The sequence below is a fragment of the Tinamus guttatus genome, unplaced genomic scaffold (assembly GCF_059628265.1).
Source record: "Tinamus guttatus ecotype Peru unplaced genomic scaffold, ASM5962826v1 Tinamus_guttatus_pri_ptg000025l, whole genome shotgun sequence".
Lineage (NCBI taxonomy): Eukaryota > Metazoa > Chordata > Aves > Tinamiformes > Tinamidae > Tinamus > Tinamus guttatus.
Window position 1 is genome coordinate 2,433,553 of NW_028288559.1, and position 20,763 is coordinate 2,454,315.

At 37.2% G+C, this 20,763-nt stretch overlaps 1 protein-coding gene across 2 annotated transcripts in view; it reads left to right on the forward strand.

Annotated features, from left to right (window-relative positions):
• The first annotated feature begins 15,220 nt into the window (after positions 1-15,220).
• PTPN3 (protein tyrosine phosphatase non-receptor type 3) overlaps positions 15,221-20,763 on the forward strand; it is an 84,480-nt gene continuing 78,937 nt past the window's right edge. For both annotated transcript variants that reach the window (XM_010222790.2, XM_010222791.2), the window contains exon 1: positions 15,221-15,371. In XM_010222790.2, the coding sequence (XP_010221092.2) occupies positions 15,234-15,371 (138 nt within the window). In that variant the 5' untranslated portion in view covers positions 15,221-15,233. The remainder of the gene's footprint in view (positions 15,372-20,763) is intronic.

Consider the following 20,763-nt stretch of genomic DNA (forward strand, 5'->3'; position numbering starts at 1 on the left):
TTTTTGCTGTTACTATAGAGTAGGATTTTGTATTTTTTTTTGGTTTTGCCTCTTTTTTTGCATCTAGATCCATTATCTTTTTTAGTTTTCTACCTAACCACCGTATGACCTGTCACTAAACTTGGGAACGAGGTGCTTCCATTCTGTTTGCCTATGAGGAGAAACATTTCGTATAATTTTGTTTCCTATATTAGCAGCCCTCCCAGACCATATTCAAACATACGGCACTGCTTTTGGCACTGACATTGCTGTCACCTTTCTGTACTGATAGCTGGATTTATAATTAACTCTGGTCTGGACAATTGCAAATACAGTCACTGAGGTGGCAGTGTCTGCTAGAGCAGAATGGGGCAGGAGAAGAGAGACCTGCCCAGTCCTCCTTTCCCTAAAAAAAAAAAAAAAAAAAAAAAAGTCTGGAAATAAAGGAGGCCCCTGCTTTAGATGTTTTGTTATTGCCAATTAGTTCATTTCCATACTACCAGGGATTCACATTAGGTTTGTTCTCAGCAGTAAGAGCAATCTTTCTAAATTATCTGCATCTCAGGGATTGTGGATCCATCACCTTTTGACATTGTGAATGTGCTCCTCCTTTTCTGATATTGAAGTGTAGCTGTTTGAGTAGTGAGATTTTTGGCTGTCTTCTGTTTCAGAGGAGCAGAAGGACACAGAGAGTCTCACTCGTGTTTTCTGTTTGATGGCATGGGGTAGCATCGCAAGAGCTAATTTCTAGGTTTACTTTTAAAGCTTCAGGTGCAGTTCAGCTTGCAGTGTAAGAAAACTGGTGGCATTGAGAGCAAATGGTGTTCTGAGGTTTGGATTTTCAGCAGGAGTCATCAAAATCACCAGCCGAACCGACTGACTTTTTGCAGAAATTCAGAGTGCATGTTTGACCAATAAAAATAGTTGCCTGCTTTTTGCTCTTAAGCTTTATGGATGACTGTAATATGACAAAATTAGTTTCATCTTCTTCTCTTTTTATTTCCTTTCTTATTCTAAAATATCATATATATTTTGCTTGTAAATATTTTTCAATTCCTTTTTTACTACACTTGGAATGGTAGTTATATTTTGACACTGAATTCCTGAGACTTGATATCAGTGGATTTGAGGGAGAGATCTAATAAAAACTTTTTGGTGGGACTCATAAATTTAGGAAAACAAGCTTACAGCTTCATAGGGAATTGTGTGTTGTTGTTTTTATATTTTAATAGTTTTTACTTAATTCTTTTTACTACTTCAATCTTACGTTCTCTTTGCTCTTGAAACATTATTGTTCTTACTGTTAAAATAATGTTCTTATCCATGTGGGACAAACTACAGTATGAATTGCGATTCACATTTACTCAAGTAAGAATGCATAGTCAATCCAACTAGTGCATGTATCTACAAAAAAAGTCTTTCCTACCAACTTAGTACACCACAATGTGCATTGCTAATTTACTTTTCTACATCTCGTGAATTGTCATTTTTTTTCCTGAGTACTTTAATAGTGTTCCTTTAGCATAAAGTTTTTTTTAATGCTTGAAAGGAGATAGTTTCATAGTTTTGAATGCAAAAGTGTGCTTAAAAACTTTGAGAGAGGCAACAAAGAGTGCTTCTGTTGGAGGAACAATTTATGTGGTCTTTAATTAATGTGGTCTTTGATAGTTGTAATAATGTTTCTGTGTAGAACTGCGGTCTTTATTCTTCAGAGGTTTTCATGCCATTTGAGGGATGGCAAGAGAGTGGAGTTGGGGAGTTTATCTGCAAGGGTTAACAGTGAATACTGATACCCTGCATGTGTCTGGTCAGCTGCGTGCACACTGCGTATTTGGGTGATGTTGTAGAAAAAGATGAACAATTAAGCAATAATAGAATGCAAAAACAAGATGTGTCCAACTCCTTACCAAGCTGTGCAGATAATATTTGAGATTGATTAGGGCTAAAAAACAATGTTGCCAGGGAGAGCCTTCAGGCTCAGCACAAACTAAAAGATGGCTTAACTTCAAAGGGGATTCAGAAAAAATAACTCCTGCATCTCACATCAATTGCATCAATTAATAAAATTGACACTTTTTAGTGTAGTGCTAGTAGGCATCTGTGCAAATAAATACCAACCTAAAATCACCCAGCCAAAATCCTTTCTTTCTGCCTCTGATTTTCTTGTTCATTAGTTTAAAAACTTCTTTCATTTTAATGAAACCAGATAACCCCCTCCACTCTCTTATCTAATTTCTTCCTCCTCCACTCTCTGCATTGCTTTCTTGCATTGCTCTTGTTAGTGTTTGCTTTGTCCCAACCCTTTATGCTTTAAGTCGTACTTTGTTTCATGGCCTATTTGCTTATTCTGTTCAGGTCCTACATTGATTATTGATTCAATTAGTCCTGTCAATTCTTCTTCTTTTTCTTTCTTTTTTTTTTTAATCAGAATATTGTCTGATCTAATGCTTTAAGACAGATAAGATAGGGAAGTCCTTATTTTCATGAATGCAGTAAGCACAAGACATGTTTTCTTCATGGTTGTGTACTCCTTGCCGGCTTGTAACTGTGCTCAGTCCCCAACAAACCTCGGCTGCCTTGCACCCAGACTAGGTTTGCACATCACATTTATTTTCAAAGGATTCCTGTTCCCATCATAGTGCTTCAGAAAGGACCGTAGCTGCTTCTTGAATTTAACCTTGGTGAAAGTTACATACCTTGCATATCGTTTTCAATGAGGCTTCAGCTGGATTGATAGTTAATGCATCCCTATTACGTGCTAAAGGTGCTCCTGGCTTCGTGTTTTTAAGATACTTAGTTAAAATTCTAGTTTTTATTAATAGTAGAGAAGTGCATGTGACAGAGGCCAGGGTTTGGTTCCAAAGATCAGCTGCAGGTTGAGTATATTCATTGTGTGTAAATATTGATGGCACATTCGGAAAGTTCCTGTGGGCAAGCAGAGCACTGACATGGTCATGGCTGGACACATTTTGTGCTAGAAGAGCAATTAAGATTAAATAAACTGAGCCGAATAATTTTTAGTGGTGTAATGTAGGGTAAGCAGTGTGGAATAAAGGTCACTATCTGTATTGCTGATCTCAGCATAAGCTTAAATATTAGGTATCTAAATAAAGGCTTAGCTAATAGCTTTAAAGTAAAGTAGCTAACCTAAATCAGTTACTAAAGCTCATGCACAAAAAAGAAGCGTGGCAATATTTCATTGTTTTCAAATTAATTTCTTTAAAGCTCTTGAGACTATCCAGTGTTCTCAGGTAAACTGGCTGTGTTGTCACTGATTTGGCATAGCACTTGCAGAACCGAAGCAGAACCTGAACACAGTACAGTGTTTTGAAGCAATTTGTTTTGATACCTGTCCTTTAAAATGCCTTTCTAACTTATGACAGGGTTGTGAAAGAAGCAATAAAGTAGGCATTAAAAATTCTGGACTTTTGTCCTCTTAGTCCAACTGTATTGTGAAGATAGTTCTGATTTGATAAGGTGCTACTGTGCGTTCCCCCTTTTCTTCCAGCCTTTTCATGTTCTTCTTTTAGTAATTTTCCTGATAGGAAGCACTGCTTGTTCCTGCTGCCAGGTGAAGTGCCTAATGGTGTGGGAGCCTGGAGAGAGGTTTGTTGGATTTCAGCACTCGAAACAACTTCTGTTTTGCTCTTGTTTCAGGGTAAAGCAGCGGAGCTGGCAGTGGACCTGCATTCCTCTGTAATCAGTTGCAACAGCAGGCTAAGATTGCTTTGAGTGAAGTTGATAAATATTTTATTTGCCAGTCAGGAATACTAAACATGAAATAGGAAGGACTGGGAAAGGTATGATCTACTCAGGAAAACCATATTAATGGGTTTGAGGTATAAAGCAACCTCCAACTCTAAAACTCTTGGATATCAACAGTTGAGTAGATAATAAATAATAAATGTGTGCTCTAAAACAAGGAAGTTGTTTAATTCCGTGAATTAAGTCAGCCTTGCTGTGCAAGGTAACATAACAAGCTTGTAAAGGTAAGGTTCATGTGGCTTGCTGCTTCAGGTAGCAACAGGAAACTTTATTATAAATTATCATTAGCTGGGCAGCTGCATTAAAAACAGATGATCAAAAAAAAAAACAAATGGGCTTGAATTATTTGTGAAGGCACTATTTGTTGTTGGGATAAGGAAAGGGTAACGGAAGAAAGGGATGTGGGGCATATCTCGGTCAGGAGAGTGAGAGAGGTCTTTACCCAGTCACCTTCCTACAGTCATGCTCTGCCCTGCCCTGGTTTTAGGTTAAAAGTTTGAAATGTGCTTTCCTTGAGGTACATCATGTTTTGCTTGCTAGGTTTTGTAGCGTGATGAAAAAAAATTGCCTAACAGGAATGTAAAGGTATAAATGTTTGGATTTTTTTTTTGGTCTAAAGCATACACTGTTTAAATGCTGATGAAAAACAGAAAGCACGGATTGTTTGCAAGACAGGGCATGTCCTGTCACATATTTATAATACTTTTTTCCTCACTATGTGTAGGAATTTCTTTTAAAATATGGACATGTTAACATGTGCAGAGATTAGAAAAATTGCTCTCTGTTTTGGATAGCAGTGCTGTCTTTTGACACGTGCTTTGTCTTTTCTTTGTGTGAGAAAGTTGCATGGGAGCGGTAGGCAGTTAGTGCCACTGCAGACAACTTGGTCTTGCTGGAAGATAATAAATTGATGTGATTCTGGGCATATTGAAGTCTTTGCAACAAGTAAACAAAGAAAAAGGTGTACTTCGTTAAGCTTAGAATACAAATTTGTCAGCTAGTCCCAAGGAGGGAGGGAGATGAGATGACGACGCAGATGAAGCAGCAGAACACTGTTCTTTCATTAGACTTGTTTACAAAATGCAGATGTTCATACGGCTGGCTCTGTGTGTTCTCTGTTTGCTTGCAGGCTTGCAAAACAGTGAGCTGTAAAGGTTCTTGAAGTTGCTCTCCAGCTGCCCCTTCCCATGGCAGATAGGAGACAAACAGATACATCCTCAGTTTTGCTGATCTGAACATGTGAACTCCCAAGTTATGGTCAAAGTAGCAGGAGGTGGTGTTTAGCTTCTGGCTGTGAGTTGCAAGACTTTTTTGTGACACGTTTGCAAGGTCTTTCCTGTAGCTGGAGAGAGAGAATTTTCTGCATAATTATGTCAAGTAAAATGCTGAGTTTGGAGAGATTATTAGAGAGAATCTTCTGATTTTGGGTGGCTTTGGACAGTCCCAGAGGATAAATGGAATACAACTGTGATGTCTGAAAGGATTTTTTTTTTACCTCTTTACTGCTCTAAGTTAGGCTATCAGTTTTTATTAGCCCTCTCTATAATCGACTGTTAATTTATTTCCTTTCCTTTAGCAGAAGGATAGCTGTGCTTAGGTTATACTGCCACCTTATCTTTCTTCAATAGCATTCTGTGGTTAACTGCATTATTTCTAGCATTCTGTTCTACATCCCTTTGGGGCCATTTTGTGGCTGTGAGCTTTACAACTTTATAGGAAGTTGTCTATCATGCTTGAGGATGTCTATTTTAAAGGCTTGTGACAGAGCATGGGTTATAAATGCTTGAAGCAGGAATGTATATGAAACAGTTCCATGAAGTATCAAGTGTTGGGGTGTAGACTAAAAATCAGGATGTAATTCTAAGGAGCGCTTAATTTGACACAGTTTTACAGGACTCTTTTTCTGATATCTATGCATTTCTCCAAGAAATGGAGAAATATATATATTTACACACATCTATTTTGCAAGTATTATATACAAGGGTTTCTTGTAGCTAGTGATGAAACTTCTCAGGTATGTATTGTGTTAAGAAGCAGGTTCAGAGTTGTGATCATCAATGGAAGATCCTAGATGATTCTGCAGAACTTGAATTTGGTTTTGTCTGATATGGGATCAGGAGTTCTGATCAAAATCTGTCATATAATTAAAAATTGCCTAATAAGCTGTAGGAGTTTCCCCCCTCAACCTGGTGTGAATAGTAGGAAAAAAAATATTTTGTTATCAGTCTTGATGACTGCTCCTTGCCTGATTCTGAAGTCGAAAACAAAAAGTGTTTTATCGAATGGCCGGGTAAATTAAAAATCTTCATCAGCAACAAAGAATATATATGTTGTCTTTTGATCTTGAGGGACTGGATATACATATATACATATATATATAAAAGCAACTATTAAAAATATGATGGTATGTTGCAATCTGTAACATGTGCAGGAACCACTACTAGTGGCTTCATTTTATGTCTGAGTATTTCAAATGAGCATCATGGAGCCAGTGTTCCCAACTCTTCCAAGATCTTCACAATTTTATGATTACTTGTGTGGCTGAAGTAGTCTTTCAATGAAAACACAAAACTAGGGTGGATGGAAAATTCATCAGTTCCGGCTTCATGTGCACATTGAGCAAACTTGGAAAATTGGTGTAATTTGATTCGTTCCCTTTTCCAACTGATGCTGTAGTTTCAAGACAGTCAGCACTGCCTTCAAAATCTGTACTAGGCAAGAGATGTAAGATGTGTTCTGTTCTTTACTAGAAACTCTTGTTGGGTCCTGCTGTAGAAGTAAAGAGCGCTGTAGAAAACTGTTTCCAAGGTGTTAATTCTTAATCCATTTACCTATAATATGTTGTCTGCTTTTAAAATGTTTTCAAAAATGCTTTGGCAGTTACATAATATGTTTATTATCCATATTCAATTAGGAGGAGAAAAAACGTGGCAAGTTCACAAGGTACCATTAGTGGCATCATCAGAAATAGATTTGCAGTGTTAAGTTTTTAATCTACTGCTCTATTGTTCTGGCTACAGATTGTTCTGGTTCTTTCCTGGCTTTTCAAAGAATGACTAAAATTTCTTTAAACAAGGATGATGGAATGTCATATGCAATAACATCAGAACTGTTGAAAATTAAATGTTTGGGAACTGCTTTATGTCTTATTTCTGATGCTGCTTTGACATGAAAATCATAACGTGTTAAGTCAGAGGCAAACACTGTAGACAGGTTTCTTACTAGACTGATTAATATGGAAAAAAAATTGCTTTGGACATGCAGTTGTTCTGGAAAGCTTTTTTTTTTCCTAGTACACCCATAAGTCAACTCAGTAAGAGGAACTACCTGCAAGCTGTATTTTTTTATTTTATAGCCAACTGTGTTGCATAACTGTTATTAAATGAGATATAGTATTTTGATGTAGATAAACATTTTTTGCAACTTATAGATTTTTTTAAAAAATGTTCTCAATCAGTAAAATTGTGTTACACTGGGAAGCATGATATACTTGGAATCGATGCATTTCTGTCATTCTCAACAAAGTCATTACTCTGACTTCTAAAAAGTGAAACTATGGTTTTACCCTAGGAAGATAAAGATTAGCACTGACATGCCAATCTAGCATGCAGCGTAATGCTGGTAGGGGATAATCCGTGCTTTATTTAAAGGGATGTGTTTTTGGGTTTAGTAAAACTAGCACAGGCTGATAGCAGTCAGGCAGTCTAGAAACTAAGCATGGGTATAGCAGAACAGTAAAATTTCCACTTCAAATATATGTTTTTGGTCCATCTCTAATAAGGACCGTATAAATTTTTAGAGTAAGTTTTTGGATGGCTGTTTTTCTGTTCTTCTTCACTGAATCTGTAGTACAGTTGGTAAAGTTCCTGTTTGATTATCACAGTTTTAGCTGTCAGTGATGTTTGTGTGGTAGAACTTCCTGCAGGTTTGCTCTCCTCTGACATACAGTCATTTTATGAAATAGTTTATTACCAACTAACAGAATAAGATTATCTTGTATATAAATTTCATTGCTGTTGTGAACTTGGAACTTGAGCTTTCAGAATAGTTTTAGTAGCTTCGCTTTGTAAAACTCAGTGGTAAGTGTTTATTTGTTGGGCTTTAAATTTTGGTTATAAGCTACTTGTAAACTAATGGCATCAGTTGTTTACCTGAGTGGTGTAGGTGTAGATACAGCTTCATGTTTAATATATAGCCTGAGGCAGTTAACTCTATGAAGACTTACACTGATATATGCTTCAGTCTACCTAGAGGAGCTTGAAATGGATAGTTGGGCGCTGAAATGTCCATCTTCCCTTTTGACTCAGCTTTCCTTGTATTTTGTTAACGGTGTTAATGTTAGACAATGCCATTGTGAGGAACTTAGACTTTGAACATGCAGATTCTAGTTTCAGTTCATGCAGTCTTCTTTGTAGCCCCAAAAGGCTTTCTTTTGTGATAAATCCTACCTTTTCTTAAGAGCAGTTTGCATCTTTTATGCCACAGTTGTGGTTAAAGGTGAAGTAGGCCATAGAGGAAACCATCGAGTTCCTGAATTCTTCAATTCACACAGTGCAGGAAATGGATCAACAAGCCACTGTTGCAGTGAATATATTGTTTTAAGATATGATTTTTTAAAAGATATGTAAACAATGCAGATACTGCATAAATCTCTTAAATGAGCAATAAAAACTTTTGAAAATTTGAAAGGCATTAGAAGGCTCTGTCTGGTTCTCATCTTTATTTCGTGATGTTTGAATTGTGTAGGGAGTTCTCTGCTATGACTTCAGCTGCTTTTCTTCTCATGAGCTTTTGTTCCCTGACTCATTCTGCATACAGTAGATGGTATCTCTGTACTGGTGCTAATCCAGTATCTAAGGTCTAACAGCAATACCTCTCAGTGTGTAAGAGGAAACATTTGGATTCTGCAATGACTTAATTGCACAGCTTAATTTTATTTACATAAAATAGCATGAGAGAAGTTGGTGTGACCAGAGTTGCAGACTTCAAGCTTGAACAGTTACTATACAGTAGCTCAGAAGTTGGATTAAATCATGTTAAGATAGTACTGAAAGTGATGGTCAGTATTTTTTTTCACTGTAGGCTCTTCCAACATTTAATTACTGTTAGGATATCTGATTCCAAGATTAAGTTTTCAGATATACATTCTTGCTGGTGAACATTGTTACTGAGAGGCCATCTTAATTCTTTTTGAAGAATTTATTGGAAGTTCTTAGACCACGTTGCAGTCTCCTCTTTGAACATATAATGTGCTGAGCTCTTTAAGCTTTGTGGCAATAGAAGTTACCTACTGCTTTCTACAGACCCGTTTCCCTCTTATAGGTACTTGCTCTGCAGCTGGCACTGCTTCCGCGTCATACTTGGTGACAAACCATATTAAAATGTTTCCTTGACTTATGCCTTTTGACTATACAATCTTTATCGCTCTGTGGTAGCAGCCTGTCGTGCTTTATTGCGAGCTGGTCCTTGAGTCCTCTTCAGTTTTAATAGCAAAGGCTGTTCAAATACCTGACGCTAATCACCTCCTTTAAGACTTTGCAGGTAGAAGTCTTAGAAGGCAATCCTATCCTGATGCCAGTTAAGTTCAGTGCCAGAATCAGAAATTGGGCTTATTTTCTCTATGACATTCCTCTGTGATTCTGCTGAATGCAGAGTTCACATCAGTTAGTTTGCTCTTGAAAGGCCTTTCCAGCTGGAATTAACCTGAGAAACACGGTGCAGAGAAGACTTGCAAAGTCTAATCTAAATTTCAGTGTTAAGTGCTAATTAAGCAGCTCACCTCTTAGTGGTGTGGATTTTTTTTTTTTTTAATTTATGCAGCTGAATATATTAGACCTTACTCTAGCAGAGAGTGACTAAGGTGCAGTAAGTAGATTTCTGATTTCTAAACTTAGGAAGAATCCAGTTTGCCTACTTGCTTTTATTGCCTTTGCATGTAAATTAAAAGTTTAAATTCTAATTTTGTGAAGACGAGCATAGGAAAGAGTATTAGAAATTACTTTTGAGCTGTTTTTTTTGTTTTTAAATTGAGGCTTCTTTTTTTTCCCCTCATAACTACCTACATTGAAACCAAAATGCTTTTCAGTGTCTTCTAAATAAGCAAATAAAGATGTCATCATGTATGCAGTCTAGCCTGAAGGCTTATTTATGGATGAACTCCAGCATAACACCAGCTAAAGAGACGTATTTCACCAAGGAAAGACTCTTTTTTATTATTATGTTTTATTTTCCCTTAATCTCTTTTGCACTACCTTTCATAAGTGTTTGGCTGGCGATGTATCCAGGAAAGTATATTGTTAGAGGTATTCTTATACCTGTTTTTGAAGGTAAACCCTCAAAGCCATGTGCCTATGACTTTAGTTCTTAATGTACTCATTTTTCTGTGAAGAATGTCACTGTTGCTAAAAACCTTAAGGCAGTAGCTAGAATGATGAAAACTTTGCTTCTGTATTTTTTTGAAAACAACTTATTATCTCAGAATACTTTGCTACAGTTATTATTTATGATAGCTAAATAATTCTGTTGTGTTGGAATAAGTCACTGATGATAGCCATCAGAAGCAGCTATAAGAAAATTGATTATGATTATTTTTTAATAATTTTAAATTTAATTTTGAGATGAAAGTTCTCTATTACAATGATCTCTCTTAGGGGTGACAGTTGGAAAAAACTTGCATCCACTGATTTGCATACAGTGGCATGCACGTATGTGCGCAGTAAAGTTCAACATAGATACCGACCTCTTTTCTAGCTTTTAGTCAGAAAATATTGTGGCAACATGTCTTCTTTCTTGAATTTTTAAACCATAGATTATAATGCTTCCTCTAAGACTTTTGTGATTTGATTTTTCATCTGCTCAATATTTATTGTTAAATTGTATTTTCAAGACATATAAAGTCTACTTTTATCTTCCAAATTATTGTTTATAGATAGAATTCACTATCAATATGTGGCTGTTAACCTCTGTCAGGAAAACTTGATGGAGAATATCATAAATAAGGAGCAAATGAGGAAAATGAAGCTCACTTCTTGGTTTTGCCTTTTAGTAGTGCCCTGGAGTTTGCATGGAATTTTGCCCATGTGATATTGTGATTAAATAACTTGTAGGACTTTCATGTAACACCTTAGAGTTGAGTTGTGTATTAATGGTGAGACTTCTAGTATCATTTTGGGAACATAGTAAAGAGGATGCATTTTCTCTGCATAAGGTGGAAAAGGAAACTAGTTTTCCTAAGTATTTAGTTAAACTTCTGTTTCTATTCAGTAAAGCTGCCTGGATGATTTTGCCCTCATGAAGATGCATTGATGAACAATATGGTTTTTAGGGTATGTGAAATGTACTTAGATAAATGGAAGAAGAATCAAAATACAGATTCCTTCAAAAAAAATCAGGTTTGCTAAGGTGGGAGATCATTTTAACCAGCCAATGCATGTTGAAGAGCACTTTCGGCTGCATTGGAACTGCATACTGGGGCAGAAACACCTCTAATACTGCTTTGTATTCCGATTCACTTTATTTTGTATCTTTGAAATAAAATAATAACAACTGTGAAATGTAACCCCATTTCTGAAAATATATGGGAGATAACAGTAGTACTAAGAACATGATAATTTAACCCCTCATGGTCACATATTGTAGCTCGGGTAATGAAAGTGATGAGCAGTGTTATCCTTTGTAAATACTATAGAATGGATAGAAATTCATGAGCTTTTAAAGAGAACAACGGGGAGCTAGAAATTTTCATTCATATGAATATAAAAAGCCTCAAAGAGTCCTTAGGGCACAGTAGTTCCTCTCCAGAAAAAGCAGGAGTGCACAGGATTGCAGGAGGAGAAAAGTCCCTACTTAATGAACTGGTGGCAACGAGTGACTTTAAAAAAATGTGTGCTTATATGTGTGTAATGTTATAAAGCAAATTCTTGAGTGTGTAAGCAGAAAAGCTGTTGATGTAATTTGTTGGTAGCACATGTGTTAATGATCATGACAGTTTCTTTACTGAGAATTCCCAAGTGAGTTGTAAAGATAGGAAAAGCTGGCATGAAAAAAGACCTTTAAAAGTCAGTCTTCAATATAAAAGATGAGGAAAAGACACTTTTATTCTGCCTCACTGATGCCTAATGGTTGCAGAAGGGAGGTGTAACTGGTCTTGCTTAGAAATACACTTAGAAGATGTTAACTTCTTTTGGTGGTTGCATTTGTTGCTCTTGTAAGTTTGTGTGATTTGATTGTGGGAGAAGATTCTGTGCATTTGTGTTACCTTTGTGTGAAAGTAACTTTTAAAATTAAAACAATAGTTAACTTTCTGTATTTGAGATGCTTATTTTAGTAAAGCTAAGCTAATCGGTAATTGGTTGGCATCAGGTCTTGTGTGTGATCCTAGCGACCCTTTGCCTAGCTCAAAAACAGTTGTAATTGCGGGTTGCTTTATATGTGTATGAGATTTTTTTTTTTTTTTTGGTGTCTTGTCCATGGAAGAAATGATTAAGATTAAAAGAGTAAATAATGTGCTTGTAACTCATATGCCAGTCTCTCTTATTCGCTTTCTGTTTTCCGGTGAATAGGGATTCACAAAGTTGTTTTGTTTAGAGACGTGATGAGCGCTGCTTTAAGCTGGCACACACAAAATGACTTGATGTGACACTATGAAGTGACTCCTTCAGGTCTTGTGGGGTGTAACATTGGAAGGGGGGTAGCTGGGAGCTGGAGAGGAGGCCCCTTCCTTTGGTGCTTTGAGTTTGCGGCTGCTGGCAGTATCCTGGGGATTTGGTTAGGCTGTTGGAGTCCTGCTTGACTCATGTCTTTGCTGTCCAGATACTCAGCCATTTATCCTGATTTTGGCGGAGTGTCCATGATCAGCTGCTTCTGTCAAGGACGGCCTTTGTTGAGTCTCTGGGCTGTGTATAAAACCATGAACTCCTCCTGTTTTACCAATTTCATGTAACATGAAATGGTCTGAAACTTACAAAAATCACATGTCTGTGTTTCCATTTGTAAACTCAATGCAAAAAGGTCATATCGAAAAGATTTAATCTTTTTATGATGAATTTCCTACTTACAATTTCAGTTTTTGTATAAAGCATGTGACCTAAAGATATAAAATATAACTGTTAATAGCTAGTATATATATAAATATATATTTTATATATGTCTTTAAAAACAAACAAAAAACAACTGCAAATCTAATCTAGAACTTAGTACTCTTAACTCTCAGATGCTTTCGATGGCTCTGTAGCTCCTCAGAGAGGTTTTATAGAGAGGGACTGTAGTGAACCTGGAATTACTTGTGCTGCTGTTTACTTGAAAAGTGCGTAATTGTTTATAAAGGGTTCATTTATGAAACGTTCTTGTTTTTCTTGGTAGCAAACGTGTATGTGGCAACATAAGAAAAATATGTATATTATTTTTATTTGGCCAATTTTGTCTAATAGTGCTATTAATAAGTGCTATCTTATTGGCTCCTATATTGAAAGCTTAAATAAGGGATTAACAAGATCAAGCCATATTACAGCACTTGATAAATCCCAGTAAAAATATTTGAGACTGGCTAGGGTTAGGAGGGCAGAATTCCCACTGGATCTCCAAGCACAGCTCATCCTGGGCATGTTCTGGCCTAGGAGTGTGGGAGCTGAGAGAGGGTCCCCTGTCTTCTCCCAGCACACCGGGGCTGAGCCACTGGGGTCATTGCTCTCCACTGAAGTCAACCTAACACAGAAGAGACTGTCCTCTGCCAGCTCGTAAAGCTTTGAATCTGGCTGGCAAAATGTTTCTTTCTCGTCTAATCACTGTCCCACAGTGAATAATAATTTTCTACTTCTGTCTATCAGTGAAGTAATGGGTAGAGGCCTGTTTCTGCAAGCGAAAAGTTCTTTTTAATCTTTGAAGGTGAAAAGGGGGAATAAATGGAGTAATGTGGAGTAATTTGTGTTTTCACCTGATTTGTACAGGAAGACAAATAATGCTGAATGAATATCCAGTGTAAACCTTAGCTACTGTAAATTTAGAGCTTGCTGGAATAAAGATTTCATGAACAGGAAAATTCCCAGGAGAAAAATGCAGTGTGCTAACTAAATAAATGAGTCTGCGTAATTTACATATACAGTCTTGATTTTAGGAAAAACTGCAATAGCAGGTTATGAACTGTTTGAGTGAACAAATCCGTGAGAGTACCTGTTGAATGCTTTTCGGTGTCTGAGTTCTGAGTTTCCAGGGTTTTTTTTTGTGTGTGTGTGAAAAGGAAGCTCTTTTAGCTGGTTCTAGGTACAGATAGTAAGTTGTGCAAAAATGGACGGTTGCATGGCTTGGCTCCCTTTTGGTGCTTAAAGGAATTTTGTATCTTGCGGTTTTTTGTGCGTTACAAGTTTTGATTTTTATAGATCTCGAGTAGATTTGATAACTTGGAATGTGAGTGTAAGCAGTTTTATTCTAAAACACTTGGTTTCTTCAGCTGCTAGCAAGGGAAAGCAAGCCTCCGTTCTGAGGCTGAGAGAGGATAAGGGGGATTTGGGAACCGCCCTGTGGCATTTGGTCCTGTGTAACGTGGCTGGCAGCTTAATGCAGATTCATACTGTGCACGGATCTAGAAGTGAAGGATGCCTCTGCCTCGCCTGCCAACTGTCTCATGTATTGTCATGTTAACTGGTAAACTGATGCAGTCAAGAGAGATTGGGTTCGTTCTTGGTGGAAATGTTTGCAGGCTTGACTGTTTAATTCATCTCTTCCTTCTGAGCAGTAATATTTTTCCTTTACATTTGTGAATAGCTTTCAGTCTTAATGCTTCTGAAGATTATTTCGAAAACAAAAATCATGAAGCCAGAAATTTATACCTTACAAGTATCCCTCAGAAAAGGGGATGTATTGTAGACTGTAGGAGTATTATGTATTGTATTGTAGATTGTAAGAGTGACACCCTTTTTAATGTTAATTCTGGTTGCTTTACATGTCCTATATATATATTCCTATAGCAAAATTCCGCTTAGCAGAAAGTAATCTGCATTAAGACAAAACTATTTCTCTGTTTAGTGGTTTGGCGGGGGTGGGGGGAAGCTTCGCTGTAGGGAAAATTGTGTGGTAAATAAAGAAATATAAACTAAAGAAATACTATAAAGCTGTGATGGAATTATTAGAGATTTTTTTAAAAACCCTTTTTTCTAGCATTGATTTTCTACTGTATAATAGGTATTTGGGTTATTTTCTGACTTAAACAGGCAAAAGTGCATAGCTAATCTAAACAAAAGTTGAAGTGGTTTAGCTGTGATTTCATTAAGCTGAGTACTTTTAAATCATAAAAGCCTCTTTATAGGCATGTATTTTCTGGTTTGCAACTTAAGTTTACAGTTGATTTTTCTATAAAAATGTTTTTTACATGTTTGTAATAAGGCCTTCATGTTGTAAGTATTGTTATAAGTAAAAGTACAATGAATCTTTAAATTATAACCATTTCTGTTAAATATGATTTGTTTGTTTGTTTTATAGGTTATTCAGCAATAGTTATGAACTCCCGCTTGCGAGCCTTAGGTGGGAGGATAAATAATATAAGAGTGTCAGAACTACCAAAAGAGAAAACTCGATCGGAGATTATCTGTAATGTGCACTTTCTGGATGGCTCAGTACAAAGCTTCAAAGTCAATGTAAGTTCTGCAGACTTTTTTCTTTTTTTTTTTTCTCCCCTTTTTTAAACATAACTTGTTTGAATTGAAGATGGTATGTGGGACCCTGAGGTATGAGTTACCTCTAAAATATTGAAGATACAGCTATTGACGATGCAGAATTAGTGGCTATGGGATGACGCTGTTAAGTTGTATTTAAACTTTCTCTAATGTCAACTGACAGATGGCCATGCAGGCTGTACTGGAGCAAAATTTCCTGAGGGATGAGGGAACCAGGAGGAGGTCAGATCTGATGATCATTATGAACGGTGAATAAGCAACTTATATTTAAAGGAGACTTCAAAATCTGGGCGTACCCTTTCTTTTCTCCTCCCAAAGGATTGGTAGTGCTGAAAAGGAGCAGCCTTGGTAAACTACTGTGGCAATGTCAATAACTACTTTCTCCAATAAAAAGGTGCTGCAGATAATGAAGACTCCATAGCTTAAAAGGAATGAGTCTGCTGATCAGTCTTTTACACTTAAATGTGGAGGAATTGGGAAACTTTGGACTGGTTTTTATTATTATTTTTTTTAAACTGCAATGCCCTGTATTGGTAGAACTCCAATGTCTTGCAGTTATACAGCAAAACAGCGTATTTGAGCTATCTGTAAGTAGCTTGTTTCTTGATCTTCATTAAAAGAGTTTAGTTTTAATTTCATTTGAAAAGAAAGGAAATACCTGCTCAATTAGTTTTTAGTATAATTATCTGGCTGTGTAGGGAAACTGAATGAATTTAAGTATAATAGTGTGAATTTGTATCATTGAAATGATACTTCCTTTATCCAGTTTACCTAATTTGAGAATTAAGAGGATTTTCTGAACCAGTGGTGTGGGGTATCTGAAGAAAATCTGAGAAGACACCTGTGTCCTCTTATAGATTACAGAACACCTTTCCATAGGAGATTCACAACTTCACCTGGAAAAATCTATTTCTAGTTATTATTATAGTTTTCCTTTGCTGACTAACTTTATTTCTGAACTTTGTTAGATGTTGGTTGAGAAAACATATTTGCTAGGCAAATACATGATTGTTCCCTAATTATTTTCATTCTAGTATGTATAGAATTGCAGTGTAATTTTCTAGAGCGTTTCTTGATGTGTAGTTAAATGTATGAAAATGGATTGAGATTAATTTGGTAAACAGCATAGTTTTATCAAAGAAGTAAATACTACACACTCGTGTCCTGTTTTGAAACCCAGTGTGGTAGAGATTAATGGGATAGATTTTTTTTTTCCTGCTTTTAGGCACATTTAAAATCAGTTGTTAGCTATTGATGACCTTGAAAAACAACTATTCTATTGTAAAATATCCTCAGTATAAATCTCTGAGTCTGGTAATATAAGTTATAAGCTGTTCATTTCAACCTGCATGTTGACATGAAAGAGAGTTTGAGGGACATAGCCATGCTGTGATCTGAGCTGCTTCTTGTTCTAAGGTGGTGCTTTGCATAAATGTCTTGTTCTGCATCTTATCTAAGTTCAAACACTCTCTTCCTTGTTCCCTGGTGCTTTAAGGGCATTTAAAAGATCTTGTGATTATGAAGTAGCTAAAATCAGGGCTGGGTGGGGGAGTACAACAAGGGGGTGTGTGTGTGCTTATTTATTTATCTATATATATATGAAAATGTGCGGTATCTTACAACAAAATTTCTATCATTCGTTTCCAGTATGCTCTACAGGATTGTTTTATCTATCAATTTGGAATAGATGTAGCATAACTACCCTTGTTCCCTGGCCCCTATCTTTGAAAGATGAGGAATTAAAATTGTCTAAAATTCATGTGAAGTAGTATATTCTTCATTGTAAGCACAGTGCTGTAAGCAAAGTCGAAATCCAGCACTTGGACAATTTAAATTTGTGCTCTTGATATCAGACCCGTCTCATCTTTTCAGCAGTGAAAGCTCTGTGGTAAACTAGTAGTGTTAGGAGCCTGCTGATCCTCTCACTGCCTTCAGTGTCCTGCAGCCATGGATCGGGTTGCTCCTTTAAGCCAGAGATCGCAAGGGCCTCTGCAACTGGAGCTAAACTGAACTTCCTGAAATGACACATGGGACACGTTGCTCTCTGGCAGAATAGGAGTGATGAGTGTGACTGTCCTCTGGGGTTACCAGGTAATGCAAGGAAGAGGTTTGGACAAGATGTGTTTCGTGGACTACTGAGCCTTCATAGCAGCACAGAGGGAGCCTGCCCTCCTCGGTCTGGAGTGCCCTGCCTGGTTGTCTAACCTAGGAACTAGCTTTACCATGGTCTCCTTACTGTGTCACCCTTTCTAGCTGGGAAAGAGACTGGAGGCCAGCTCCCGGAAACTGGTATTTAACAGTTCTACTTATGTTAACCGAAGAATTCAACTTAATGAAGTTTGGGCCTGAGTGTTTGTGAGGAGGTGTATAGTGTTAGCTTATTTTTTATTTTATTACTCTGGCAGCCAGCAGCATTCTGTGTCTTAACCTGCGGTCGGTGTGGGAATTAGCCAGACGTGTACTGGAGGAAAGCAAGTTTTACTCTGAGCAGGCTTTTCCCTTCAGACAAGTCCTTCTCTCTCACTTTACAGAGCTTTTGTTAAAAGCACCATTTTTATTATTAAATTGATAGGATGGAGCTGTTTTCTGAAATAACTAGCCAAATACAAAATAAGAAAACAAGGTATAAACTTGTTTTATGGTTTTGTTTTGTCGTTATGTACATATGAGTATATAAAGATGTTTTTTTTCCAGCATGGATTTGGAGAATTGGAACTGAACAGATCACTTATTTTAAGGGCTTTGTGTAGTATTTTCAATTTCAAAGAGCTTCAGTGTACTAGTGCAAAATAAAGATTGGGAATTTTTTGGAGGTCTGTGTTTGCAGGGTACCTGGTTGTGATTTATGAAAGATCTGAGTTTCCATGTATGATATGGACTGCATTCTAAGCTATTATTATGCTAAATGCATGAATGTATTGGTATGCTTTACATGCATATGCATATGTTTTTCCCACCATAAATAAGTGGAAAGTGAATGGAGAGACAGAATACTGAAAATTTGGTCTTTCTCTATGCTACAACATAAGTGGGAGAGCTCCATTGCTAGAAAGTTGGAAGGAGAGCATACAGCACATCTCCATATCCCTTCTCTACAAAAGCACAGCTCCGTTTTGTAGAGAAGGACAGGGAGATTTCCTGTATTGTGTTGTCCTCTTGAAAATGTTTTTATTATATGCCATTTACTTTATAGAAGTTTAAACTGAGGACTTTTTTTTTTTTTAACCTCCAAAGAACTAACGGTCTTCATTTATACTAGAGACAGAATTCTTAACTTCTAGACAATATTTAAAATAATAAGGGTTCTTCTGGCAACCTTTTAAAGATCAATTGCTAGCAAACTATAAGATTTTGAACTTGGTATAATCTGAATATCATAAATGCATCAGGAAATTATTGTGGCACAGGGAGAGCATACTAGGTATTAGTTGTGGCAATCTCCTGCTATTGAATGGTTCCTTCTTCAGACTAAGTTCAGACTTAAATGAAGTTGAATGGGGTGTTTCAAGAGGTGTCTAAGGCAAAGCTTCTAACACTTCACAGTAAGCACTGGTAAATGTTAGGAAGGTGAAATGGCAACTTCCTTTCAGAGTGAGAGCAAATAAACCTCTTGGAAATGTTTCTTTTTAGTATAAAAAGCTTTTACAGTTCTTAAGATCAATTATCTCAAGAGGCTATGTCATTGAAACTCAACTGTTTAGTGTAGAGACTGAATATTTTTTAATTTTACTGTGGAAGAATATCCTAGCTATTTGCTGAAATGATTCATTAGACTAAGGTGAACTTGATTCTAATGCCTGTTCATCTTCCTACCTAAGAGGAGAATAAAAATATTTTGCGTTATAAAGCACCTGATGTACTGTAATATTACAAAGTGTTTTGTAGTCTTTTTGTCTTCCTATAAGCTTCTCAAACTGAGTAAATACTTTTTGTGTCTTTCAGCTTAAGGATTTTTAACAAACAAAAAAAGAAGGTTTTAACAGTTGAAAATCATTATTGTACTTGGTTTAGGCTTCTGGAGTGGGTGTTTCTCTCTAAGCTTATCTAGGTGCTGCGGAAGAAGAATCTTCTTGCTTTTGATACCAGGGAGCAAGAGCTGGAGCCACAGAAAAGTAGCACTTGGCTTGTGAAAGGAAATGGGGAGAGAGGAGGAGAATGAAACTGTAGGTAGGTGGGTAGGGAAAGCTAGTATTTGATGAGCAGCTAGATTTAGGGTTTGCAAACATATAGGAACATTACAAAGATGCAACTGCCGAGCAAGGAAATTGGAACAGGGATTTTAATTGTTCTTACTGAGAACGTAGTAAGAGGGCTATAGGAATCCACATGCAGTGGAGGAGAGGGTTGAAATTGTGAGAAGACAGAGATGAGGTGATGGCCTTGGGACTTGGATGAAGAACCAGAAAAGTTAGCAATAAGGTGGGAGTGGGGAGATGATGCTGTTGGGAAGGGAGGAGCCTGAAAGAAAAACGGTTAGGAGGGTTCCAGGTTGAAACCCAGGAATCCTGAACTCTTCTCTACTTTCTTCTAGTAGAGCATATGTCTCATTGGCTGCTTGTAGTCCCAGTATCGTTGTGATTTCGTCATGTAGCTCAAGTGTCAGAAATACACATCACAGATGTGAAGTCACACTTCTGAGTTGCGCAAGGGTCACTTGGTAGAGATTTTTAGCCTTCTGCTAAAAAAAAAAAAAAAAAGCAACCTGCTGCAATGGTATGTATAATAAGGCAATGCTAAAGATGACTAAAAAGCTTGTAAGTCAGAAATGCCTGTTTTTTCAGAGAGCTAAGATGGCTACTGCAACTTTCATTGGGCCCTGTGGAAGCTGCTGCCTCTTTGAGACTACCCTGTGTGGAATCGCTTTGGGGGTGCCCGGCATCTTGGCTCTGTGCAGCAAGCGGCGTTTGTTCCTGTGTGCTCCTACCAATTGTGGCAGAGATTTCACAATTTTTAAGCTGGGTTTAAAAATGTGCTACTTGAGAGAAGTTTGGGGGTATTACAAATGAACTGCTAGGACTTCTGCTCCAGTGGAAGAAAGTGTTAGGTAGCATTCAGTATTGCAAAATAAGCCAGCAGAGACCTAGGTCCAGGAAAGAAAAGGGGAGTAGCTTAATAGTAGCTGACTATTTGGAGACTGATATAAAGGTGGAAATGAAAGTACAGTATCTTATGGCTAAAAAAGCAGTTAGGATGTATGGGCTTGTCTCTGCAAGAGGGGTGCTGGAGAAAGGCACACAGGTGGTTTGGTAGTGACAAGGGGGCCACCGCAGCCTGCGGTGGCTGCAGGGCGCAACACCAGCGAGTGGCAGTGCTTGCTCTGAAAAACTGTGCATTGGACAGGAAGACATACAAG